Source organism: Beta vulgaris, chromosome 4 (assembly GCF_026745355.1).
Source record: "Beta vulgaris subsp. vulgaris cultivar EL10 chromosome 4, EL10.2, whole genome shotgun sequence".
In the NCBI taxonomy this organism is placed as follows: domain Eukaryota; kingdom Viridiplantae; phylum Streptophyta; class Magnoliopsida; order Caryophyllales; family Amaranthaceae; genus Beta; species Beta vulgaris.
Genome location: NC_079205.1, coordinates 56,678,645 through 56,706,352, shown reverse-complemented (window position 1 = coordinate 56,706,352; position 27,708 = coordinate 56,678,645). Strand labels below are relative to the sequence as shown.

Below are 27,708 nucleotides of genomic sequence, written 5' to 3'. Positions count from 1 at the left end.
ATTCCATAATACTTCCATACTCGAAAGATTTCTAATTAATGTTTGGTGTATTTCTTGGATTTTAACCCAACAATCACCCCTTCAAGAGTACGTCAGATTGCAACCTCCAGAACGACCTATGGGTTACGTTTCCTACCGTCTGTGTTAGGGCCTGTTCTCTTCGGCATAAAACAGCTGAACTGAACTGAACTAAACTGATCTGAACTGATCTGAACTGAACTGATCAGAATTGAACTGAACTGAACTGAACTGAAATAAAATGTGATATGTGAGAGTAAAAGTATTGTCAAGAGCTGAGCTGAACTGAACTGATCTGAACTAAACTGAACTGAACTGATCTGAACTGAATTGAAATGAATTGAACTGAACTGAACTGAAAATAAGCTGGGGAGAACAGGCCCTAAGAATGGCCAAACTCTCGATGCGGGATAACATCGCAACGTTTTCCGTCCTCTCGGACGACAACATATCCTATGTTTCTCCCATGCAGGGTAGCACCCTGCTCAGTTCCCCCTGTCCTCTAGGAGTGCATGTTCAAAACCTTCGCGATTCAAGATCCCTTAGACTACCCAACTCAAAATAAAACGTTTATAAACTTAGTGAAATAGATATAAATAGTAATCTTCAAGCATCAAAATATTCTTCAATTATTCAAAATCTCTCAAATAAACATAATTCCTCAAACCAATTCTTTAGAATAATACTTCAAAATGATAATAATAATATATATTTACTAAACGTTAAGCTTTGAAATAAACTCCTTCAAAACCCTTTTATTAACCAAAAATAAATATACTAAACATGCTTCAACAATTAATAAACCAAAAATTCAGCATACATGAAATAATAAAATATAAATAAATTTCATGCTCAACACAACGAAAATAAAATGAAACAACAACAAGTAGCAGTCGGGTGGCGAGCACCAGTCGTGGTACACAACCAGCCCACTGACGCGGCTGCGTGGCACCGCTGCCGACGGTCCACGTCTACTGTGGTGGTGGTGGTGGTGGTGTCACGCCTTCCTCTTTTCCTCTTTATCAAAACCCTTTTATTAACCAAAAATAAATATACTAAACATGCTTTAACAATTAATAAACCAAAAATTCAGCATACATGAAATAATAAAATATAAATAAATTTCATGCTCAACACAACGAAAATAAAATGAAACAACAACAAGTAGCAGTCGGGTGGCGAGCACCGGTCGTGGTACACGACCAGCCCACTGACGCGGCTGCAGCAGTGGCAAGGCACCGCTGCCAACGGTCCACGTCAACTGTGGTGGTGGTGGTGGTGTCACGCCTTCCTCTTTTCCTCTTTCGTACTTAATTCACCATCTCCAATAGATATGCATGTTAATTTAATACCTCAAAAATTTAAATAAAAGAACATATACATCTTCCTTAAATATTCCAACTATGAACATAAAAATAACCAAAACATACAACATACGTTTCCAACTCTAGACACAAAATTCCAGCACTAAATAATTCCTTAAAAGAGCCAAAAAAAAACTCCTAAAAACATGGTTATAGTACTACAATATAATAGGACAAGTATATATAACGTTATTACACTAAAACCTAAACATGTATAACAAATAAAATAATTCCAGCACTATTAACTCAATGAAAAGTAGTCTAAGAACAACTAATAACTTCTCTAATGACATATCCATCATACCACAACGCTTACTACATGAATATAGATTAAAGACAATACTAAAACTAAATTTTTCAAGGAAATAATAAATTCCAGCACATATAACAATAATAAAAACATGAATTAACATCTGAAATAAAATAAGAAATCATGAATAACAACCCTAAACATGATTCTAACAATATACAATCATAAAAACATGAATTAACATATGAGATAAAATAATAAATCATGAATAACAACCTTAAACATGATTTAACAATAACCAATCATAAAAACATGAACTAACATATGAAATAAAATATAATAATAAATCATGAAATACAATCCTAGACATGATTCTAACAATAAATACAATAAGCATACCGATTCTACTAATTCTAAAGTACTATATAAAATAAGTAAAAATATTAGTAGCATGAATTCTAATAACTAATACTATTTCTAGTATGATTCTAACGTCACTAAACTATTAATTAAACTCTAAAGTATTAGAAGGGATGTTAGTTACCTTGATCTAGCGCGGAAAAAAAAGAAGAGAAAGAAGATAAGAGATAATAGAAAATATCCTCCTTGATGTAAGAGAATATAAATACCAAAGATCCGCACCTTAGGCTTGAATTACTCTTGAAAATTAAAATAACACTAGAATGGTTGAATTTTTGAAGAACAAGAAGAAGATCCTTCTCCCTATTTTTTTTTGTGACTAGGGCAACCAAAGAGGGATGAAAATTGTTGTCTTTCTTTCCTTTGTGCAGCAATTTAATTTATTTAGGTCAAGATTTGGGTGGTACACTAAGGAAAGAAAATAGAATATGATCGATTTCAAAGGGGAAATGATTTGAGAGTGATACAGACTACCTAAATTACATAAAATCTGATTTGATAAGCAAAAGATTCCCTCCCTTTTCCCTTGCAAAAATTTGGACATCATAGTCCACGAAACACAAGTGGGTTGGCCCACTTACAAACCGAAACGACCGAATCCTAAAACGTTAACCCAAACTAAAAATAAACAAAGCTCTCATAAAAAATAAATATAAACTACTCAACTTACTAAAATAATAGATAATATTGCTAACTTACTTATGAATATGAACATTAAAATAAATATACCAACAACTCTTACAATTTCACAACAACAACAAACGACAACAACACTTTCCAAAACTTTCTAAAATAATAGTAAGTTATATAAATTTAGTTTTAAAAATATAGATATATGCATATACACATCCATATATATATATATATATATATATAAATATATATATATATATATATATATATAATTATATATATATATATATATATATATATAAAAGTGTGTTCATATGGAAATGCAAGTGAGGTAACTCTAATGAAAAAGTGATTTAACTCCAAAAAAGAATATTAGAAAATAAAAAAATTGGGCTCAAAGTTTTTTCGGAGGTATAACTCCAATGAACAAGTGTTGCAACTCTAATACAATCGTGTCGTTGAGATTTATTCTCATTTCTCATCTAACTTATGCTATGTACAAGGCATATGTTAAGAATTTCAAGTCATTGAAAAGAAATATAATACAAAATACTCCCTTTATTTTCTTTTGTTGTTCCTGTATTCCTCATTGGCAAATTTGAATATGCTATTCTTATTTTGAATCTTTTCATACATAGTGTAAGTTTATGGCGTAAATTTCCTATCGGTTTTAAACTGCATGCAATTGATGCGTTTACACTATTCATTAGTCAGGTTTTACAAGGGCGATTGATTTATGAAGGACGCCCTATTCAATGAAGATAATATTGCTCCCTTTATTAATACTAGCTTTTTATGCACGCGATGCGTGCGATGACATTTTTAGGCGTAATTATTACTAAGTAGTAAACAAAAAGCAAATGCAATTTAGTATTTAAGTTCACATCCATTTTGTGAATAAGATTATTTAAAATACAATCAAATAGTATTTAAAAACACTTTAATAAATAAGTATAAGTATTGAAATTGCATTTGTAACTACTTTTTTGTTGACATTAACTAATTTTCTTAAAAATCCACGCACACTCATCAGCCCAGTCAACTTCAAATATGTAATCAACGGTGTGGAACTGATTAATATCCATGGTGTTACTTGGTGGATGTAAAAACCATGAGTATTCTTTGAATCCGAAAACTTTCATAACTTTGTTGAAAACTGCTGCTCTTCCATTAGGCTGCAATTAATAGAGATATTATTTTTAGTTGTAAAACGATACGTAAAAAAAAGTTTGGAGTACTTGACAAACCTGTTGAAGTAGTGATTTGATTTCAGTCGGAGTACACCGCAACATGTGTTGAGTTAGGTCGTTCATCAATGTTACTCCCATTTTACCACTCTTGTCAGAAATAATGAGTCGAAGCATTAATCTGTCAACGGAAAAACACAATTAATAGGATTTGTGAATATTTGTAATATATGTAGATTAATGTTATAAAGTTTATACCTTGGAATAGTTGCAGCATTTGTTAGATTGCACCGTACACATTTATAGGCCGTTTGGGTGATGACAATTTTTCTTAGACAACGATTACATGCTTCGTAAATAATCTCATCAGGTTGTGACTCAATACGCCTCACATGAGCGACTAATCGACAATAATGAACCTATCATAGAAAACAACAAATATTCGTTATTTTGTTTTGTATTGATAATTCCACTAATAAACAAATTGAAAAGGTTTATAGTTATTTACACTCGTTATAGTAGGTAATTTAGATATCCGAGTACGAATGGCATTATAAACTGCAATTGATGAATGCATTGCAAATGGACATGAGCGGAAAGCCGCAACCCGTTTCTGTGCCAGTTTCTCGTGTCATACCTGAATTATGTATGTGAGAATCAATTTGATATACATAATAATGGTGCGTATACATTTTTTTGATTAGTTGATTGGTGTGAAACTGAATGTTGCATACCATGCAGATAATAAACTGGTAAATTTGTTCTCTGTATTTAAGTATATTCTGCTGTAATAGCCGGTCGTAAGATATACCCCTGTTGACATAAATGATTCCAAAAATTAATCTTGGTCAACCATATACATATACAAATTTAAAAGCAATATCTTTGTTGTATGAAAAGGGATGTTATTCATACCGTGGTAATTTTTCAGATGAAGCCCACATGCGACAACAATTGAATGTTGTTTCCCATAGTCAAATGGTCCATCTCCGAAGACATGAACATAATCATTCCAAACAGTTAATTTGATAATGATCCACCTGGAGAGAATAAAGTTAAAAAAAGCAATGCACTATAATAATAAATTGTGATATTAAATAAAGAATGTGCACGTACGTGTTATCCATTATTGCAACATCTCTTTTGAAAGAGTTGTTTCCAACCGGTTGAATCGGTGATACATCAAGGAGTATTCCAACGACATCTGAGAAACGTTCACCATGCATTAAATATGTGTTTTCGTAGTGACAACATGTATATGGTTGGAAATAAATAGACTTTACCGAATAATTTGTCACTGCAATCAACATGACGCCATATATGAGATAAGGCACTCTCTTGCAAAAAAAAGTGGGCATTGCAAGGTCATCTTCATCTTCAAGAATGACATAAGATGCATCAGTCAATAACATCTGTCTGGAATCGTCAACAATGTCATTTGTGTAGTCAGCAGGCACTATCTGTACAGATTGGAGCACATAGATGTAGCCTGCTTGAAATCTCCCAAGAAATCTCTCAATATGAGGGGACAATACAGTACACTGTATGCCATCACCCTATAAAAGCAATAATGTAATAATTATTATGGGTGTAATAATGGAAAGCAAATTTCCCAATATAATAAGAGTTATTTATAATATTTACCTCACTATCCACAAAAAGCATTTTCCAAATTTGTTTGCAAGCTCCACGATGTGTGAAGGTGAAGATGTCAAAATTATGAACCAATCGTGCTCGCACATCATATTTTCGTACTCCGCAAGGAAATAAATGAGCAAAGGGTGTACAATGATATTCCATCCTAACAATGACCACAATTACATACAAATATATATAAAACATCACTTTCAATTGATACTGTTAAATCTAAAACATCGCGTGCATTAAAACCATGTGTAAACTACATACTATCAGAAAGTATAATTCATAACATTTATTAAATTTCGTTAAATATGTGTAATAAGTAATATATAAATGTAAGATACACTATGTAGGAAGTAACAAAACTTCCTTGTACACAATTTTTTTGTGAACACTCCTTCCTTTCCTCTAATCTTTCCATTGTCGACAGTAATCTTTGTCGTGTTCTCGGAAATTCCACGCGAAAGTGCAACATACAACTGCCCATGGCTAAATACATGATCAGGAAGATATATCCCAACATGTGGGATGGTTTGCCCTTGAGACTTGTTTATAGTTAAACCAAAACTCAACTTTACAGGGAATTGCTTTCTGACCATCTCAAAAGGTAACCTAATATCTTCAGCAGTTTTCAACGGAATTCTTGGCAAAAAGACCCTGTTTCCCCTTGCATGTCCAGTTAAAATCTCAGCATCGATGAAATGATCCTTTAGCGAATGGCAAAGTAGTCGTGTTCCATTACAAAGACCATTTTTAGGATCGATATTCCTGAGAAGCATTAGAGGAACGCCAGGTTTCAGTTTGAGCACATGTGGAGGCAGTCCTGACGCGACAATTGAATTTAGGAACTCTTGTTGATACAGGTTTCTTGTATCATCAGGCACTGAATCAAATGAGTAGTATGTTCGTCCTTCTCCGAGAAATCGTTCGATAACCTTGTCATTGATTCTATCAGCATTTTCGTTCAATGGAGTGATGATTGCTCTTTCAACCATAAAATTTCCATCACCGATGTGTTCATTTAGATTGGGGAAAATTTGATCAATCAACCCATCAATCGAGGTCTCAGCAACAGTAGGGATAACCATGTTACTCGGCAATTTTATCATATCATCTGAAATGGTAGGTTCATCGCCATTTCCAATAGAGAGTAAGAAATTAGCGAATCCATTGTCATGTCTAGATCTCATGTTTTCTCTCAATTGCAGAACCGAAATATGGTTCCATAGTGGAGACCTTATCAAGGATGCATCAATCATTTGAGCTCTTGTTCCATTTCTCACAACAGGTAGAACTTGCCTGAAATCCCCACCAAACACAATTATTTTTTCCCAAATGGCAAGTCATTTCCCATTAAATCCTTAAGTGAACGATCAACTGCTTCAAACTGATACCTATGTGTCATTGGTGCCTCATCCCATATAATAACTGAAGAATGTTTTAAAAGAATGCCGGTTTTTGAACCAAGGTAAAGATGCATGACGATGAGCTATCTGGTTTTAATGGTAGTTGAAAAGTTGAGTGTGAAGTTCTCCCTTGGTGCAACAATGTGGCAGCAATTCCAGAAGTTGCTGTTGGGATAGCTATCTCACCTCTACCTTTTATAGTAGCTAATATAGCTCGATACAGATATGTTTTTCCAGTACCACCGACGGACCATCAACAAAGAAAGCACCACCATTTTTTAAAGTGATAGCATTCATCACTGTGTCATATGCATGTCGTTGATCAGCATTCAACTTACCTATGCACTCGGTATCCTCAGTAGGAACTGGCACTGAGAAATATTCCTCCATCACTTCAGATAACTCGTTAATATTTTCCACAAATTCTGGTAAATTGGCAATTCATTGTAGTCTGATATTTTTTTCTGAGCGGTCGTAATAAGCGATCCAAGTCTTTAAGAAGCTTGTAAGTTAGAATTTCATTGTTGTTTGCCGTTGTCGAAGACGGATAATCCTCAACCAAGTGTGGGAAGAACTCATCCCACAGTGCACGTAACCCAGATGGTTGACAATATATTAAGATAGTTGCAAATAATCGTCTCAGTGCCGACGGCATTCTTACCTGACATGCTTCTCTAAGACATTGACGTATGCTTTCATCATTCTCAATAAGACCTAAGGACTCAGCTGCAGCTCTAAAGGTAGGGTGGGGTATCCCATTGACAGTCCTTAAATGATCATATGATTGGGGCCCTTTGACATGGTTTAGTAACATTCTTAGGTAAAACCTTTCAACATCCAGAGGCGAAGCTACATACAATCGACCAATTACTCTCTGCATGGTTTTCCTTCGGCGCCACTCTCGCGTGGAATTAATCCATCTATATTTTTCTGGAAATTCTCTATATAAGTAATTTCTGGCTTCAGGATCTACTGAATTCATCTTGAAAAATTAGTCAACATTGTTTTGGAGTTCCTTGGGTCAGCCAAAAGCTTTCGATAGGCTGGTTTCCTTCGAATCTAACTTGGTGCATGTTTGGCAAGTGAACTTGCAGACGGTCTACCGACGGGTTCATCCGAGTCATTGGAAATTTGTAAAATTTCCACATAGCTTCAGGTGCACAAATCCATCTTGCATCAACGAACTGTGCAATCTCATCCCCTTTATGAACTTCCATGGAAACTCTATCAGAACCCTTATGGATGTATTTGTATAAATATTTGACACACTTAATGCTGCTGCATATCTCTACATTAATGTGACAATCATACTTATTCAACAACCACGGGTTATATGGAATACCCACCGATTATCTACAGTTACTCGTGAATTCTCAGTAATGGTACAGGTGGAGCATCTTGACGCCGACGGTAGATGGGATATGAGTCATTTCCTTGCTTTGTACAATTAGAGAATGACTTAGGAAATCCCTTCTTACAACTCCCTTGTTTCATGCATGGTGAACGTGGATTCTGGACACCACATGGGTTGTGAATCATGTGTTTAAGAATCCTTTTATGGAGCTCTGGTTCTTGTTGTTGGTCAGGAATTTCTGCTCTCACTATTTTATCGTAATCATCAGGAGTGGCAAGCTTGTCACTTTGGTCAAGAATTAGTAACATATGAACATGTGGAAGCCCTCGTTTTTGGAATTCAATCACATATACATAAGCAACTACCTTCCCGAGAACATTCCTTTCTAACACATCCTTTTTTAACTCCTCGAGTCTGGCATGAAATACCCTTGTTAGCAAGTCTGGACGATCATGAGGTTGTTGGCCAGGTAGAATTCTGCTACTATTTCTGACCACGACGGATTGCACGTCATAGTAAGGAATATGTCTGGCTTGCCAAATTTGTGCACCAAAGCCATTGCATCTTGGCATCGTTGATGCATATCTCGCGGACTCCCAACAAATGATGATGGAAGTATAGTTCTTCGTCCAACATTTTCTACATGTAGGTAGAAAGTGCATAAAATAAGGTTCAAATAACGTAGGTGTCTATATTAAAGTAGATAATTACCGATATTATGTGAAATCATACCTGTATTGTGCTCTCCGGCATTGTATGAATCCTCTAGTCCCTTGTACAAATCTGCACGAATTGTGTCTTGGTTGAGTGCAACCCATCTCAAATTGGATGCTTGCATCTTTACACAGTTGTCCACAGCAAATTGTTGAGTTAACCGGCCAGCTCTTAAGACTATAGAATCATAACATTCTCTCATCTATTTCAAGTATAAATTAGTGAGGTAGTTAGAATAATCATAATGATTAACATTGAGGATGGAGAATGGTTGTGATATTGTATGTACCTGAAACATATACGAATAAAATTCTCGGCATGTTATCTTCTTGCCAGTTAAAGATCTGGTGTTTAAATCCCAACCGTAAGAGCCGTAAGGAAATAATAGAGGATATTGTAGTGGATCGTAATAGCCTGCAGTCTCTTTGATAGACATGAGTCGTCCAGCGACGGACTCTACCATGACATCCCTTTCTTTCAGGTTGGCAATATCATCACCTCCGACAACAACTGCTGCAACTTGAGAGGCTGAAGGCATTGAATAATTATGTTGGTTAGGAGCTTGCTCTTTTATGACAAACTTGCATTGTTGTATGTCATCTCGTTGAGCAAGATGTCGGAGAGTATGGACAAAAGGATTATGCTCGTTCAAAATATTTTTAATCCTATCAATGATATCCACTCTTAACGTTGCATTTTCTGCCATTCGATGCTCATTTTCATGCTCGGTATCATATATGTACATTTGAAGGAATCGAGGACGATCATTTGAGTTCAAAGGTAATAATCCACCAATACGATGATAAATTGAACCGTGAGCACGATATGTGTACACACCTTGACGTGCGTCGGCTAATTCATCATCTATAACTACTCCCATTGAAGTAAATGCGAAAACATGATTATATTTTCGAATGTTCAGTCTGAAATGTTCCCCATCCTCTCCTTGATCAGAATAGAGGCCTAGTAGAGCAGATGACAAAGGGAATTCAGGTAATCTGACCTTCCCGCTCAAGCAACATAATTATGATGATTCACAACTAAAAAGTCGTGCTTGACAGTGTGGACATGTTGTCATTGGAGGTAGACTGAATATGGGAACCCCATTACTCTCTTGGTAATCCCTTGCACAATTGTGATATCCACGTCGCCCGACCTTCCAAATCCTTATTCCAGAAGTTGCCGCTCCTGGCGTGTTATTGACATTGGAAGTGCTACTTTCACCAACACAGAAGTGTCGAGTCGGCATGTTACTTTCAGTTGCAATCCCGGAATTATTGTTGGCATTAATGTCAAACAATAGTTGCACTGCGTAAGAGATCGTATAAATTAATTGAGTAACGAAATTTTAGGCAAATGTTTATGTCTAGTTTAGATACATACGATTGTGTCTTCCATGATCATGAGTGACATGACTTTGGTGATTAGTGATGTCTACCATAGGCATCCTTATATTTGAAGAGGTAGGTACATCACGTTGATTCACAGTCTGACATTGTCTTTCAGTGGTGGGTGAGTCAAATTGAATGTGCAAAGGTGTTATCCTATCATCTTCTCGTCTAGCTCGCCTTCTTGCATTTTCAGAATCTCTTTGTTCAGGGGTCATTGAATTTCTTCGTATCCTTTTATTTTCCATCCAACTAATCCTACGTTCTTGAGTAATTTGCAATTCGAAGTCGTCCATTCTAAAATCTATATCGTATCAGATGTAACATTTTTCAGTACAGTCTAAACATAAGAGTAGACATGAAGCACTACTTTTTAAAAAAGAGATTAACTTGAACTAATTAGCCATCTTTCATGGCTAGAATAAGATCACATCCTAGAAACAAACAGAAAGTAAGCTATTATTACACGTTAACCCATAAATCAAGATTGAATTCTCTTCAACTATTATCAATTTATCATCCATATTAGAAATTATGAAAAAAACCACCCTATAAAAAAAATTAAAATATCTCTATTGTCATTTCCTTTCACTTTGTCCTTTATCCTAACTTAAAATCTACATAAAGAGACAACCCAAAATAGTGATGTAGTAATTAACGATAAAAAATTTGGGAGAATGACTTCTTGTAGATGACTTCTGTTATAGGAATAAGAAGAGGAATTAATGGGTTTAATACTTTCATTAAAGAATAGAACTACACGCTTACTGTTGTTATGGACAATATTTTAAATTTTTCCGAAAAGCAAAAATTTATTACTGTAGGTTAAGCGGATTCGAACCGCTTACCTGATGTTCATTATGTACGCGGTCTTACCACTACTCTAAACGCTTCCTTTATAATCTTAGTATTACTTATTTACATCTATATCAATTTATATCTAATTTTATATATCATAATTTCATCTTCCTCCCTATCTCCTAGATGTCGATTATGAGATTTTTTTTTATTGATTACTATATCATATACATTAGTTTTGTTATGCTAAATAGCTAAAGTTCATAGGTTAGAATAAAATTAATAGTTCGTATGATCAATAATAAAAATTTAGATTAAACTAAGGATTATTTGTCTCTACATTAATAATACAATTAAATATTGGATCATCACCTAATAAAAGTAATCATTATTTTTAAATTAAAATTTAACTATGTTATGTAATACGAATATTGATGAATTTTATGTGATATGAATAATTATTAATTATGGAGAGATATATAGATTTGAAATGAGTTGCTAACAAATATTTAAATCACAAATTCTACCAATTACGCACATTATAATAATTCAACAAAATATTTATTAAACATTTAATTTGTTTATTAGATATAAGTTTACTCAACAAAGAAAAATTAACAGAGATCATGGAATTGAGATTGATTACTTGCCGAATTTAAAATAAATCACATCATAATGCCAAAAAATTGATCATACAGAAATATATTTATTTGAAATCAGTTTCTGAAAAGAATTTGAAAATCACAAACCTTGTCAACCTTGTATTCTATAATTAGGCTAGTTTTTAATTTATTGGGAAAGATGAAATAAAGACATGTTGTAACTTTTCAACAATATTAGAAAAATGGTTAGTAGACAATAATAATATTCAAGTTATAAACAATGTTACTTCCAGTAACAATGTCAAAAAGCTCAAATTTTATGTGCTTATGCTTATATTAAATTTCAATCTAATAATCTATAATATTAAAAAAAGCTAGCCTAGTTACAACTTTTCCAATAATTTAATTCAAAAGACATTACATTTCACTCATAATGTCCAAAAAGAATATTAAAGACAGTTTTGTATCTATTTTTTTCATCTATTTAAAAAATTCAGCTTATTTTTTGTGCGACACGTCACATCCTCAAATAACAACGTGACATTATAAGTAAGTAATCTGATAATTCCCATACATACACTCTCTCTCAATAAATCTATTTACACACACTCGATGTTCGAATTTTACTTCATATGTCTAATGTTCGAATTTTACTTTATATGTCTAATGTTTCAAATTTAGCTTATTTTCAGTTCAGTTCAGCTTCAATAAGTTCAGTTCAGCTCCAATAAGTTCAGTCCAGTTCAGCTCCAATAAGTTCAGTTCAGTTTAGTTCAGCTCCAATCAGTTCAGTTCAGTTCAGCTCCAATAAGTTCAGTTCAGTTCAACTCCAATAAGTTCAGTTCAGTTCAGATCAGTTCAGTTCAACTCTATTCTTTTATAACCATTTTGTTAAATATTATTATTATTATTATGTTGGTATAATTTATTTTACTAATTACTATTATTATTATTATTATTATTTAAATATATATCATTACTATTAAGTATTATTATATATTATATTATTATTATTATTATTATTATTATTATTATTATTATTATATTATTATTATTATTATTATTATTATTATTATTATTATTATTATTATTATTATTATTATTATTATTATTATTATTATTATTAGTTCAAGCACGCATCGCATTAGTAGAAAATGTTGATAAAACACAAATCTAAAATACAAAGATAAAAATGAGGAAAAAGAAACCTTGTAGTAGAATCCCACCCACCAAACACATTAGTTCATTCACCAACTCATTCACACACATACATCCATCTCTATGGGAATGGTGATAGAGAAAAAAAATTTCATTCACCGACTCCCATTCACTGACTCCCAACCCAAAATTAGTTCTTTCTTCTCCTTTCCTCACCCTCACCCTCACCTCACCTCACCCACCCTCATCACTCTCACTTCTTTCCACTTTCCACCATTTTCATTCACCTCTCATTTTCTCTCTCCTCTTTCTTTTTAATTCATGGGAGAGTACCCAATCTCACAAGCTTAGCAATGGGCTCTACGTTACGGGCCGGCCCGATTCCCAACCCAAAGAACGCCCACCAACAATGGCTGCTCGTGCCGTACCCTACACTGGTGGCGACATCAAGAAATCCGGCGAACTCGGCAAGATGTTCGACCTCACCACCACCACTACCCAGCTCATCAAATCAACTATTTCAAGTATTAAGTATGCAACAGTAGATTTTATCTGAAGGAAAGGTAATTCGCCAGAAAATGTAATGTTTGTTTTAATCCGAAAATTATAAATCAATGTTTCCAAAATATAATCCGAATAGTATAAATTTTTCCCCCTTGCCTAACATATAAATTATGATTTCACAAACTTAAATTTGAATTTTTCTGTCAGAGTTTGAAATTGGATTTTTTTTGAAATTAAAGTGAAAATGAATTAAAGTTAAATTGTATAAAAGACATTTTTTTTTTCTGAAAATGGTGCTTAATTTCACTATTTTTTTTAAAAAATCTAGAATTTTATAATTTTATACTTAATTTCACTATTTTTTTTTCTGAAAATGAAATTAAAATGAAAATGAATTAAAGTTAAATGGTATAAAATCTAGAATTTTATACTTTTATGTACTCAAAAATTACACTTTTATCATGAAAATTATACTTTTATCATGAACATTTTATTTTCTGAAATCTAGAAATTAAATCAAACTCATAAATATATTTTAAATCTAGAAAATTATACTTTTAACATGAAATAACAAAAATCGGTGTATTTTTTTTTTTGAAATAACAAAAATCGTTGTTTTTTTTTGAAATAATAAAAATCGTTAATTTCAGTGATTTAACATGTTTTTTGGTTTTTGAAATAACAAAAATCTATACTTTTATCTTGGTGCTTAAGTTCACTGTTAATGTAATTTTTTATCCGAAATTTGATTTTTGCAAAAGTCGTTGGCGAATTTTTTTATTATCACCCTTTTATCTTGGTGCTTAATTTCACTGTTAATGTAATTTCATTGTTAGTAATAATTACGCCTAAAATTGCTATTGTTTTTTCAACTAATTTGAAATAAATTGCAAGATTGAAAGAATTGTGTACCTTTTTGGAAGATTGAAAATGGTCGATGGTCAAATTTGTGATATTCCCGGTGAAATTTTATGTTTTTTTTGCAGATTGTTGTGTATATCGTGTATAGGTATTGAATTTTGCGAGTTTTTGAGAACAATTGTAAGTGTTGATTGTGAATGTTTTTTTATGTATTGAGACTACTGTAAGTGATTTGTGAGTTTTTTAGAACAGTGATTTGTATGTTAATTTTTATTTTTTTGTAAAGTTCAGTGATTTGTGAATTTCTTCTAACGTGATTTTCTCATTTATTTCCTGATATAAGTGATTTGTGAGTGATTTAAGTGATTTGCTTAATTTTTGTAAAGTTTAATTTGCTCTCTAATACCCGTGGCTTTGTTTGAGGTAATAGTGAATTGTAATATTGAAAGGGAAGGGGGGGGAAATTAGTCAGTTCAAAAAAGGACACCACACCTCCCCCTTCCCTTATGTAATAGAGATTTTAGATATACAAAAATATCTTGAAAGTTTTTATAAAATTAAAAAATATTCACTAATTATCATTAATGTATAATTAAAGGTACACTTTGAATAAGTATTCTTTACCTGGTTTGATCTATAGACATGTGTTACAATCTTACTTCATATTATCTATTTTAATGAGTTATAAGGTTAATAAGCTCATGTTTTACCATTAACATTAAGGAGTATAACTCATTTTATTTTATTTTTAGTATTAATATGAGTACGTAATCAACTACATCTGGAGTAAAATCTGGAGTATATTCTCCCTATGACAATTTTTATTCCGGAGTGTGAGTTTATGACTTACCTTTCCTATTCGTTTAAAGTGCGATGAATGTGTTCACATTATTCATTAGTTAGGTTTGACTCTTTTATCCTTCAAACTTCTGATTTTGAGGTGATGTTTCGTATTTGTCAACCACATTGCCAATTTTCTATTTTTTTCGTGTAGAATAATTATGATTGTGAATGGATAAAAAACCAACTGATTGTATTTTGAGTTTAAGTCAAGCAATCACAACAACAAAAGAAGAGATAAAGCACATAATAAGTTAAGTCAAACGTGATTTGTTTTCGATCGGACGTGGTTCATTTGTCCTAGGTATTCTTGTTAAGTTTCGGGCAAACGAATGATAATTCTTTTGATAAATACAAAACTTATTTTAGTATTTTTTTGCATTTAAGGAAAAGCTTGCAAATTAAGTATAACTATAATGATATTGATATTGGTTTATATGTATATATTGTAATTCATATTTCTATATAAATAGGTATATTGGTGAAAAATTTGCTCAGTAAAATGTGAAGTCGATACATAGATACGGTATATTTACCACTATCAATCATTGACAATATCAAATTCACTTCGTACAAAGATTCCCTTATAAATATTAGATATATGTTATTAACTAGACAAGTTTATTACTACTTGAATTTTTGGCACTCAACACATCTATTTACCTTTTTATCTAGTTTTCATACACAAAATATTATATAATATCTTAGAAATTGGTATTGTTGTTGATAGTTTTAGATGATATGATGCATTACAATAATAAAGTAAAATTTTGCTCATTTTTGCAGGTGGGGTTGGGTGGGGGTGCTGGCGGGGGTTGGTGGTGGTTATGGAAGAAAAAGTAGTAGAGGCGAGAGAAAAAAATATTTGTTGAGTCATGTAGTATTTTGATGATTGTAAACAAATGATGATTATCTAACTAACATGTGTGTTTGAGATGTGCATATTACATTAACATGAAACAAGTCATCAAAGGTTGAATATATCACATCATGAAGGTTTTCCAACAAGTGAAGTTCCTAAAAGAGTTCCTATAAGGAACATAAATACAACGGTTCTTAGGTACATCCTATGAGGAACATTGAATATGAAGTTCTAGAGCAGTTGCTGAGTGGAAGCATCAATATAACATTTCAGAGTTGAAACAAGAAGTTCCTGAGCAGGAACTATAAGTGCGAAGTTTTTAAAAGGAACTAGCACACTGAAGTTACAAAGGTGGAGCTATCAACATGCGGTTCTTGAGTTGGAGCAGCATGGAGCATGAAGGCAGAAAATACGAGTTTATTTTATAGGATTCATGTAAGTATATGGAAACATGAAAGGTAATGGAACAAGATCTAAAGGAACTCGTAAGGTCAAAGGAACTCGTGGAACTTAGAGTCAAAAGTATTTAACAGTCAATAAATCTGATGCATATTATTATCTTAATCTATAAGAATTTATTTAGAGTTTATTTCTTAATAAATCTCTACGCGGTTAAATATTTATAAATAATATGCGTGAGTTGTTTTAGGATAAGTTTTAGTTTTAAAATAAAAGATGAGTTTTAGTTTTAAAATAAAAGATAAGTTTTAAATAAAATAGGTTTAATAAAATCGATTTCTTTAGGAATCTGATTTTAATTAATTTAATTTTATCTTTTTAGTTTTTGGAAAATAGAAAGGCTAGATTTATAATACGTATAATGAGTATTGTTAAAGAAATTGTCTGTCTGTTCCTCTCTAAAGGAACAGACGTGGTAGTCCACTAATCTAAGTTAAAGGAACTAACTATTAAAAGGAACTAGACTGAGGATGGAGCATTACAACGGTACAATTATGTCAGTTGAGTAAATTATACCTAGATTATAGGAGAATCTTTATAGTAAACCTGGGTGTACCATGCTCATGGTACACCCAAGGCTATTTTCGCCAAATGAGCAAAATGGGCAAATGAGCAAAATGAGCAAATTAAGCAAATGATCAAATGAGCAAATGAGTAAAATGAGTAGATGAGCAAGTATTTCTACTCATTTAAGAAAATGAGCAAACTTGGTGCAAATGAGCAGTTACGAAAACGAACTAATTACAGGTGAGCAAAAAAGAAAATGAAGAAATAGATGAAATGAATAGAAAAAAAAAGACTAGAGCAAGTATAAGAGTTCACTAAGCAGCAATAATCATCCAACACAAATAATGTAAATGAGCACATAATCTTCAATCATTCTAAATAAGCATAGATGCTTGACTCATTTGAACATTAGATTTCAAAATTATTGCAGAATACATTTGCTCATTCCTACAATGATAATTCAAAATCAGCACCCATAATTTTGTTCATGTCCTGATCATGTAAAACAACCAAAAACATCTGGTTTATGCAATATGAATAACTGAGGGGAAATGAGAAAAACAACAACAACAAAACAAATGAGTAAAAACATAATCAGATCTGGGTTATGGGTCTTCATCATCGTCGTGGATGGGTTGTGGGTCTCTTCAATCGCCTCATCATCATCATCTCGAGTCCGCATCACCATCATCTCATCGTTCATCTCGCGAATTTCAGATCTGGAATTTTTTTTTCGCGAATTTCAGATCTCCATTGTTGTGTTTGGAAGGTTTGGAAGGAGGAGAGAGAGAGAAGAATGGAAAATCAGATTTCTGTAATTAATGGCAAATTAATGCTTAAAGCGGTTGCTAAAATTAAGGAGCAGTAAGTTAATTCTCTCCCACGTTTAACAGTGATCATGGAGATCATGAGATGATTGAGGAACCTGTTCCTCCGGGTAAGGAACATCATGGGATAATGGTTTAACCACTAACACATGATTAATCCCACGTTTATTCTAAAAGACTGCTATAAATATACAAGTTCAATTGAGTTTCAAATTGTCTGACTAGTGTCTTTCCATAGTGTTAGACTCATGCCATTCCATAAGTTTGGCTTAAGGAATAGCGTTACAAAAGAAATATAATTTCTATTCCTTGTTTGAGTCAGTTCCAAGTTCATACGAGTGCCATGTTCCTTTACAGTTATTCAGTTTCTATATACTAGAGTTAAACCAAATTATCAAGCGTCTGTATTTGAGTTTGGGGTTAAAGGGTTTGAGTGAACTCTTGTAATGGGAACTTGGTAAAGGGTTTGAGTGAATTCTTGTATCAAGTTCGAGTTAGGAACTTGAGTAAGTTCGAGTTAGGAACTTGAGTAAGTTCTTATTGTGTATGCGTAGACTTAGGGTGAAGTCTATCTAGAGGTGAAGGGTTTCAGTAAACCTTTTGTAAAGAGTTGTGGGAACTCTTGAAAGACTTAGAGTTAAGTCTAGAGTATAGAGTGGAGATTGTGAGAGAGTTGGAGTTCCGAGTGGAACTTGAGTATGTAATAGGTTGAATCATAGGAGATTTCCTATTATAGTGAAGAGTTTAAATCCCGAGTAGGTCGTGGTTTTTCTTCTTGTATTGAGACAAGAAGTTTCCACGTAAAAATCTCTCTTGCACTTTCAGTTCCTTATTGCTTATGTTTTAAATTCCGCATTATTTGGGCAATAAGTTCCACACTACAATTCACCCCCCCTCTTGTAGTGTTCCTAGTGAAATAACAATATTGTATAAAATCACTCAGAAGTTAACTAAAATCATAGAATTGCAAAATTTACGTTATACAAGTCACTCAAATGAGTAAACTTTACAAAAACTTAAAAATTCATTTACAAACTACAACCAATATACTACAACTTCAATACATACTCACAAAAAACATTAACAAAAATTTGACTTGAAAATCAAAGTGTCCACTTTCTTCACAATCTATGAAGTAGTATACTTAATTCAAAAATCAACTAAAAAATTATAATATTAGAAATCATAAATAATTTCAATAAAATATCTATTTTGTTCATAGTTATATAATATTTTAATTCAATGAATGTACATCAAAGACTCTTAGGGTTTCTTATGCTAGAATCCTAATAGAGATGGATGTGACAAAAGATATGCCAAAAGAAGTTAAAATTGCAGATCCTAATGGGAATATCTTTACACAAAAGGTTAATTATGACCGGGTTCCACCTAAGAAATGCCAGATTATTGGGCATAATTGTGACAAACAAGCTTTTATGAAGAAGAAGATAGTGCAGAAGTGGGTGCCAAGGTCAACTGGAGAACAAGGTATTGTAACTTCAGATTCTGGTGATCCCACCTTGCCATTCAGTAGATCCTAGGCCTCCTAGTGATCCTGTCATTGTGGTAGATCTAAGGACTGAAGATCTTGCTACTTCAGTAGCCTCACCTAGTCAACAAAAAGGAGTCTGAAGAAGAAGAAGTGTGGAAAGTGGTCACTAGGAAATCAAAAGACAAGGGGAAACAAGTGACCTATCAGACAACAAAGGTGGTGAACTATGCAAATCAAAGTGGAAGTAAAGACTCAGGTAAACCTAGGGGCGCTAAGGGGTCAAACCCTAATCTGTCTTAATGATTATAACTTCATGGAATGTCAGAGGGATGAATGATCCCTACAAAATAAAGGAAGTTAAAAGCTTTCTGAAGCAGGAGAAGGTGGATCTGTGTGGTTTACTATAGACTAGAGTTAGATCTCATAATGCTCAAAAAATTCAAAAAAACTTTGGGGTTGAGTGGATTTGGTGTTGCAATTACTCCTTCTCACCAAGATGAAGGATATGGATTGGCTGGAAACCTGGGGAAATTAATGTGCAAATTCTTAAATAAGCAGAACAATTGATGGCTTGTAAGGTTACTAACTTTGAAGGTACAATAGACTTTAATCTTATAGTGGTGTATGGTTTGCACACTATAGGAGATAGAAAGGAATTATGGAAGGAGCTGATGGATGTGCTAGAAGACCTTAATATTCCAGTTATGATTATAAGGGATTTTAATGCAGTATTGCATTCTAGTGACAGGATTAATGGTAATCCAATTAGTATCACTGAGACTCAAGATTTTGAAAATTTTGTGGATGAGGCTAGAGTAATGGAAGCACCTACTGCAGGAGTATATTATTCCTGGAGTAACAGAGGGGAAGGTCAAGCAAGAATTGCTAGCAGGATAGACAAAGCCTTGGTGAATCTAGCTTGGCTAGACAAACATACTGATGTTGTTGTGAACTATAAATCTAATGGTGTGTCAGATCATAGTCCACTGGTGTTTAATATGAACCCTCATATTATTCAAGGAGGAAGGCCTTTTAAGTTTCTAAACATCTTGTGTGAGCATGAAAATTTTGAAGATGTTGTTTAGGATGCTTGGAATAGTGTGAATGATGAATTTAAAATGAACAGTATATGGCTTAAGCTGAAAAAAGTTAAACATGCTCTGAAACAGCTGCATAAGCCTCAGTCTCAGGCTTATTGCAAAATTGAGGAGCTAAGGAGGAAGTTGGCTAATGTGCAAGCATAGCCTGACATCAATAATAACTCCAACTTACAACAAGAAGAGAAGGAATATGGAGAGAAACTTAGATACTGGTCCCAGGTTGAAGAGAGTATCCTAAGGCAGAAGTCAAGAATTGCTTGGTTAACTCAAGGAGATTCTAATTCTAAGTTTTTCTTTGCTGCTATGAAAGCTAGGAAAGCTAAGAACAAGATCACTCAAATCCAGAATGCACAGGGTGATACCTTAACAAAGCCAGAAGAAATTCGGGAGGAAGTTGTAGGCTTCTTTAAAGGTTGGGTACAAGTGGCAATGAAATACCTAGTATTGATATCCAAATTATGAGAGCAGGCAAACAGTTGAGTAGAGAAGCTTGTGATGCTCTAATCACAAATGTTACAAGAGAAGAGATAGATACAACTTTGTTTAGTATTGATGATGGTAAAGCACCTGGGATTGATGGCGTTAACTCAGTATTCTTTAAGAAGTGCTGGAGCTTCATTAAAGAAGATATGTATTTGGCAGTGCAAGAGTTTTTTTCAAAAAGCATTTCTGCATTGGCCAGTAAATACTACAGTTGTGACCTTGATTCCTAAGAAGGCTAATGTTACTCATGACAGGGATTATAGGCCAATAACCTGCTGCACAGTTGTGTACTAAATCATCTCCAAGATTTTAACACAAAGAATGGGCAAGGTGATTAATAAAGTGGTGAACTCAGCTCAGTCTGGTTTTATTCCAGGCTGACATATTGCAGACAACATACTTCTTGCTACTGAGCTGATCAAAGGTTACAACAGAAAGCATATGTCTCATAGATGCTTAATCAAGGTAGACATTAAGAAGTATGATTCTGTTGAATGATGCTTCCTTGAGAAAATGCTCTATGAATTGAGATTCCTTGAACAATACATACAGTGGACTATGGCTTGTGTTAGAAGTGTTAGTTATTCTATTATGCTAAATGGCATCCCTGCTGTTCCTTTTCAAGCTAAGAGGGGGGTAAGGCAGGGGGATCCACTCTATCCTTTTCTGTTAGTCCTTAGCATGGAATATTTGAGTAGATGTCTTGAAGAGCTTCATTTGAACCCTGATTATAATTTTCACCCCAAGTGTGAAAAGATAAAGCTCACTCATATGATGTTTGCAGATGATCTGCTATTACTTGCAAGAGCAGATCATAGTTCAATATTATCCAAGATTATGGCTGCGTTTCATAAGTTTTCTACAGCTTCAGGATTAGAAGCAAGTGTGGAAAAAAATTGTATTTACATGGCTAGGGTGTCAGAAGAAGAGAAGGTAATGTTAGCTGAGCTTATTCATATGCCAATTGGGCAGCTTTCGTTCAAGTACCTTGGAGTTCCATTAGCTTCAAAAAAGCTCAACTTCACTCAGTGTAAACCTTTACTGGAGAAGATTTGAACGAGCCCAAGGGTGGATGGCTAGCCTTCTATCATATGCTGGGAGATTGCAACTGAACTATTCTAAGTAGTATGCAGAATTACTAGGGCCATATTTTCGATCTCAAAGAAGATCATTATGGACTGGAGCAGTTGGTACTTCTAAAAAAGCTCCAGTAGCTTGGGAGAATTTGTTTAAGAGCAAAAGTGAAGGAGGATGGAACTTGATTGATATGAAAGTCTGGAACTAAGCAGCTCTCATGAAGCTCCTTTGGGCTATTTCATTTAAAAGGGAGAAGTTGTGGGTACAATGGATACATACCTATTACATAAAAAGGCAAACTCCAAACACAATTGTTGTAAGCAACAACTCTTCTTGGATTCTTAAGAAAGTGATGGCAGCCAGAGACCAAGTTCGGGCTTATGGAGGGTGGCAATCAATGTTAGTGAATGAAAGCTTTAGCATCCATAAAGCTTATCTTAGAATGAAGGCAGTCTCTGATAGAGTTTCTTGGAGAAGGGTGATAAAGGATAACAGAGCTTCCCCTAGAAGTGTGTTTATCGTTTGGCTTGCAGCGCAACAAAGGTTGGCAACTACAGACAGGTTACTAAAATGGCATATACAGTGCAATCCTGTTTGCAAGCTTTGTGATGATAAAAACAAAATAATTGAGCATTTGTTCTTTGAATGTCAATACACTAATACAGTGTGGAGCCACCCTCTTAGAGTTATTAATATTCACAGAAGAGGGCAAGGATTCAATATGGAATTGCAAGCAGCTTGTAGAAAGGCCCATAGCAAAACTCGAAAAGCTAGAATTTATGTTATGTTGTTCACCGAGGCAATTTATATGCTGTGGCACCAGAGAAATCAAAAAACCTTCTGTAACACTCTTATGCAACCTGATAGAGTTTGCAAAGATATTCTATTTAGAGTGGCAACTAGATGTAAACAATGTTGTTAAAATCGGGATTCTAGTTTGAATCGAAAACGACATTTAGAATCGAATCGTAAAATCAATCATAGAATCGTAAGATTCTACAAACATATATAATCAAGATATTGCACTCAATCTTCATTGAATATGCTAAAATTATAAGTTAAAAGACCTAAAAATTGAAAAAAAATAGTTTTTTACCCACTATATTGGCAATAACTAATAATATATATCTCTTATTTTCTTTGTTAGCATGATTTAAACTTGCGAGGTTTTCGCTAGTCAACAGAAATGTATAGAATCGTCTAGAATCGCGAATCGAATCGTCTACCATAGTTTGAATCGTAAAATCGTAAGATTTTAAGATTTGAATCGCGATTTTAATAACTTTGGATGTAAAGATGAGGATAGACATATGCTAGCTAGTAGTGTGATGTTTTGTGTTTTTTTGCTTTCCCTCTATTACTAGCTTGCTGCTGAGTAATTGGGATTTGTATGTTTGTCTCACAACCAAGTTTTTTTGGTTTTCAATAATAACTTTGAATTGCCAAAAAAAAACTTTGAAAAATAATAATAATAAAAAGACTGGTGAGAGACTTAAGTAACAGAAACTAAACCAATAAAATTTTGCAACTAAAGCAATTATATTTCGTATGTCTAATGTTCAAATTTAAATCTTACTTATGTAAAAAAAAATCGAGTTTTTGTCTCGAAAAAAATCCAAACACGCATCGCGTGCAAAAAATACTATATATATATATATATATATATATATATATATATATATATATATATATATAATATATATATATATATATATATATATATATATATATATATATATATATATATATATATACATATATATATAACTCACGATAGATCCTCCTTTCTGCATCAATATCTCAACCTTATACATTAGAGACCATAAAAAAACATGTATAATTAACAAATAATACAAATATAATACGGGTAAACATACCAATATCATTATATAGTTATACTTAATTTGCAAGCTTTTTCTTAAATGCGAAACATACTAAAATAAGTTCTGTATTTACCAAAAGAATTAGCATTCGTTTTCCCGAAACTTAGCAAGAATACCTAAAGATGAGGACAAACGAACCACGATCCAAAACAAATTGGGTTTAGCTTGACTTATTCTGTGCTTTCTCGCTTTTTTTTTTGTCGTGATTGCTTGACTTAAACTCAAAATACAATCAGTTGGTTTATTATCCATTCACAATCATAATTATTCTACACGAAAAAAAAATAGAAAAATGACAATGTTGTTGACTTCAACCATTGAATAAAACTTCACCTCAGATACAATTCTACCTTGTAGAGTTTCACTAAAACTCTACTAGTCTCATATGCACGCGATGCGTACAAAGACATATTAACATTAATATTGACATTAAAAGCACTAAATGCACTTATACTATTTTATTGTAGTTTAATTTGCTCATTCACAATATTTTTTTCAATGTGATAGATGAATGTGTACCTGAATGTACTATAAGTTGATATTGTTGGATGATATATGCTAATATCTTTAATATATGTGTAATTTATTGCTTAACATTATATTGAGAAATTAATTGGATGGTATAAGCTTATTTCTTTGATATATTTGAATTACGAACATATTTTTAAATAATGATGAGATTGATTATCCCAACTAACACAAACGACCACTATGAGCTTTTAAAAAATGAAAATATGAGATTGTCCTCTTTTTTTGGTATATCTATGTTAATGTATGTTCTTTGAAATTGTGATTGCAATTGGAAGTTTAGTTTTTTTTTTTTTTTTTGAAAAAGAAATTTCATTGATTGAAGGTCAAATGGCATCTACAATAAGAAATAAAGAAAAACAGGATACAATTAAACAAGATCAGATCAATTTCGTCTTCGATGAAACTACAATGAACCAGATCGAATATTGTGGCGCAAGTTCCTTGTATTTGTTGTCCCAAGCAACTATTAATAGAACCGTCTATCATTTTGACATAGTTTGGAGAAGAACATTCTTGATCTATCCATATTGACCGCATCCGAGATTCCAATACCTTCATGTTGATAGTTTTGAACATCAACCAATGAGTACAATTTCTCATACCTACAAATGAAAAAACTAGACTTACAACTCCCATAAGGAGAAGGAGACCTCCACAACAGAGAAGGCTAGTCTTCCCATATCAGGGCACAGGAAACTCTCATAAAGAGAGACTAACTTATTCAACAAAACAAAAGGACAAACTAGAAAGTGAAACAAGAAAGGAAAAGGGGCTTACCATGGATGAGACCATCCATGGTAGCCCCTAACTGATGAAGGGAAAGGGGAAAAAGGGAGGCGGCTAGAGAGAAAAACTAGGTTTAAGTTTTTACTTTTTGATTGTTTGAAAATTGCTTTAGTTAAATTAGTTTAATTTTCAATCAAAAATATCTCTTTTTAGGCATATTTTTTTGGGAAATATATTATGTGTACATTGCGTCTTATTATAAGTTAGGCAATATTAAGTTTTCTTTCTAGTTATTACACATAAATATAGAATGAGAAGGAATTGAATATTTTATAATTAACATTTGGATAAATCGCATCTTACCACCTAGACTTTTCACGTTTTTAGAAACTCCCACCTTAGTGAATTTTTTTTTATAAATTTCCACCTACCATTTTCAATTTTATTAAAAACTCCCACCACTTAACAATTTTTGTTAAATTCCATTATCAAAACCGTTAAATGGGTCCCTCATATACATTTTGTTAACAAAATCGAACTTGAAATAGTTGCAAGTCTTTCCAAATATTTATAATTCGTCCCAAACTTGCTCCAAAATTGTTGAGATTTTGCCCTTAAATTGATGAAATTGACTTTGATTTCAGCGTAAATTAATAATAAAATGCATATAGGAGGTCACTTAACGGTTTTGTTAACGGAATTTAACACAAATCGTTAAGTGGTGAGAGTTTTTAATAAAATTGAAAATGGTAGGTGGAAATTTATAAAAGAAATTCATTAAGGTGGGAGTTTCTAAAAACGTGAAAAGTTTAGGTGGTTTTGAACAAAACATCCTTAACATTTTAAAAAACATGAAGAGTGTAAAAGTAATTTTACAGAAAGACACCGTAGCTGCTAATATAACAGATATATGGATCTGGACTCCAAAATCATAAGTATGAAATGTTTGGGCTGCATGACAAACATACGTCATAGCCTAACGTTAAAAAAACATATTATCCATAAAAACAAGATAAAGCACGGCAAAATGATCAGAAAAAACATGTAGATTATAAATTTAAAAGAATTATCCTAAAATAATATAAAATATCTTGATTTCTTATGTTTTTTATTAGTAGATACACGTATAAGTATAACATAAACCAACTTTGTTAAGAATTTTACTCCTATTCACTTTCCATAACAGTCTCACATAATAATTTTACTCCTATTTACTTTCCATAACAATCTCCTTGTTACGTTAGGGTTGTCAAATCTTCCTGGTCTATATATATATTATTGTTAACACTCCTCCTATAACTTTAATTGGTTTTAAAAAACATCATCATTATCTTTCCCCTACCATGTACGTTACAATTATGTCGAGTTCACAAGAACAAAGTTTTACCTACGAAGGTGATAACTACGCTTCTAGTTTGGAGGAATTACCATTATGTGTACCTAATGACCCTGTCGAAGATTTAATATTATGTTCTTCTTCACCATTCAACCTAAATTCATATTTTCCAAGTGACCTAGAATTATGTGGAAACAATAATTCCGTCTCAAAAGAATTATATGAGGAAGATTTTTCCTCAATAAAATCGTGTGAAAACCACTCTTCCATTGTGAAAGAATCACGTGGAAATAATAACTTTTATGTTCTGCAAGAATCATCTAAAAACAATTATACTAAGAAAAAAAGAAGTGGAGCATCAAGAACGAAAGGAAATTCATGGTCAGGCGTGGATTTTAGCAAAGAAAAGAAAAGAAGATTAGGTGGTTGAGATATATGATTATTGTACTGTTAAATATTTTGTTCATTAGGTTCAATAATAATGAACATTAGCTAGTGTAGGGTAGTTACATTATTTAGGTTTAGATATTATTGTGTGTGATGACTTTCTATGTTTATATTTAGGGGATGTGTGCTAAACTTTTACCTTATCATAGACATATTATAGTTTTGAATCTGTATTTATTAGGACTATTTGTTTGATTAATAAATTTCGAAAGATCAAATCATGTTCTTGAACTTGGAGCTAAATTGTCTTTTTATTTATCTTTTTTCTTGACAGACTTGGACGAAATCAAACATATATAGATATTTGTTAGGATAAATATTAGGCAAGATAATATTTTTAAAATATTTATTGTATTGAGATAAGGAAGTTTTACTTATCTCATTTTGCTACTAAACTTAGGTTAATTATTGTACTATAAATACTCTTTTATGATTTCTATTGTCTCTACTATATAAGGAAAGCGGGAGCTATGTAGGGATGGCGATGGGTAAATGTATCACTTGAATAAAGTAACAATGGATAGTACTTAGACGTTTAATGATAAAGGCTAAACCACCACAAGAAACAATCTAAAGATTTTGATGCGTAAAGGCAAAGCCACCAGCAATCAAGAAGGTTGAACACTCAAGTATTCGAAAAGCACAAAACATAAATTGATTTCATTAAGTTATCTAAACATACAATCTTTTAAGCTATTTATAAGAAAAACATAACCCTAATAGGCTTAGGACAAGTCCCTAAGTCCTAGGCTCCTAACACACTTTGAATAGTGTAAAATCTATCGTTTTAAGAACGTAGGCAAAACCATGATCCCTAATCAAAACAAAATAACAAAAACT

The 27,708-nt window shown here is 32.8% G+C and overlaps 3 protein-coding genes and 1 long non-coding RNA gene across 4 annotated transcripts; 1 reads left to right on the top strand and 3 right to left on the bottom strand.

Moving 5' to 3' along the window:
* Positions 1-698: 698 nt before the first annotated feature.
* LOC125497048 (uncharacterized) lies at positions 699-2,484 on the bottom strand. The gene is made up of 2 exons (XR_007273598.2): positions 2,177-2,484; positions 699-1,340 (listed from the first exon to the last, which is right to left on the bottom strand). It is a non-coding gene; the product is annotated as an uncharacterized LOC125497048 (long non-coding RNA).
* Positions 2,485-5,818: 3,334 nt separating this feature from the next.
* On the bottom strand, positions 5,819-6,772 carry LOC125496776 (uncharacterized). The gene has a single exon (XM_048642349.2). It carries the CDS (start codon positions 6,770-6,772, stop codon positions 5,819-5,821), a length of 954 nt encoding a protein of 317 aa, XP_048498306.2.
* Positions 6,773-8,967: 2,195 nt separating this feature from the next.
* Positions 8,968-10,593, bottom strand: LOC104897172 (uncharacterized). Its single transcript, XM_057394149.1, has 4 exons — positions 10,371-10,593; positions 10,098-10,295; positions 9,277-9,950; positions 8,968-9,189 (listed from the first exon to the last, which is right to left on the bottom strand). Exons 1-4 carry the CDS (start codon positions 10,591-10,593, stop codon positions 8,968-8,970), a joined length of 1,317 nt encoding a protein of 438 aa, XP_057250132.1.
* Positions 10,594-22,297: 11,704 nt separating this feature from the next.
* LOC104890711 (uncharacterized) lies at positions 22,298-22,867 on the top strand. The gene has a single exon (XM_010676288.1). The coding sequence runs from the start codon at positions 22,298-22,300 to the stop codon at positions 22,865-22,867; it is 570 nt and encodes a 189-aa protein (XP_010674590.1).
* The last annotated feature ends 4,841 nt before the right edge of the window (positions 22,868-27,708 follow it).

What these genes read in the sequence shown, in the direction of transcription:
- LOC125496776 (XM_048642349.2), bottom strand. Translation starts at nt 6,772, where the DNA reads ATGATTGATGCATCCTTGATAAGGTCTCCACTATGGAACCATATTTCG.
- LOC104897172 (XM_057394149.1), bottom strand. Translation starts at nt 10,593, where the DNA reads ATGACCCCTGAACAAAGAGATTCTGAAAATGCAAGAAGGCGAGCTAGA. An exon ending in TGATCATGGAAGACACAATC is followed by an intron (nt 10,296 to 10,370) that starts GTATGTATCTAA and finishes TCTCTTACGCAG; the next exon opens with TGCAACTATTGTTTGACATT. An exon ending in TGCAAGGGATTACCAAGAGA is followed by an intron (nt 9,951 to 10,097) that starts GTAATGGGGTTC and finishes CTGCTCTACTAG; the next exon opens with GCCTCTATTCTGATCAAGGA.
- LOC104890711 (XM_010676288.1), top strand. Translation starts at nt 22,298, where the DNA reads ATGGCAGCCAGAGACCAAGTTCGGGCTTATGGAGGGTGGCAATCAATG.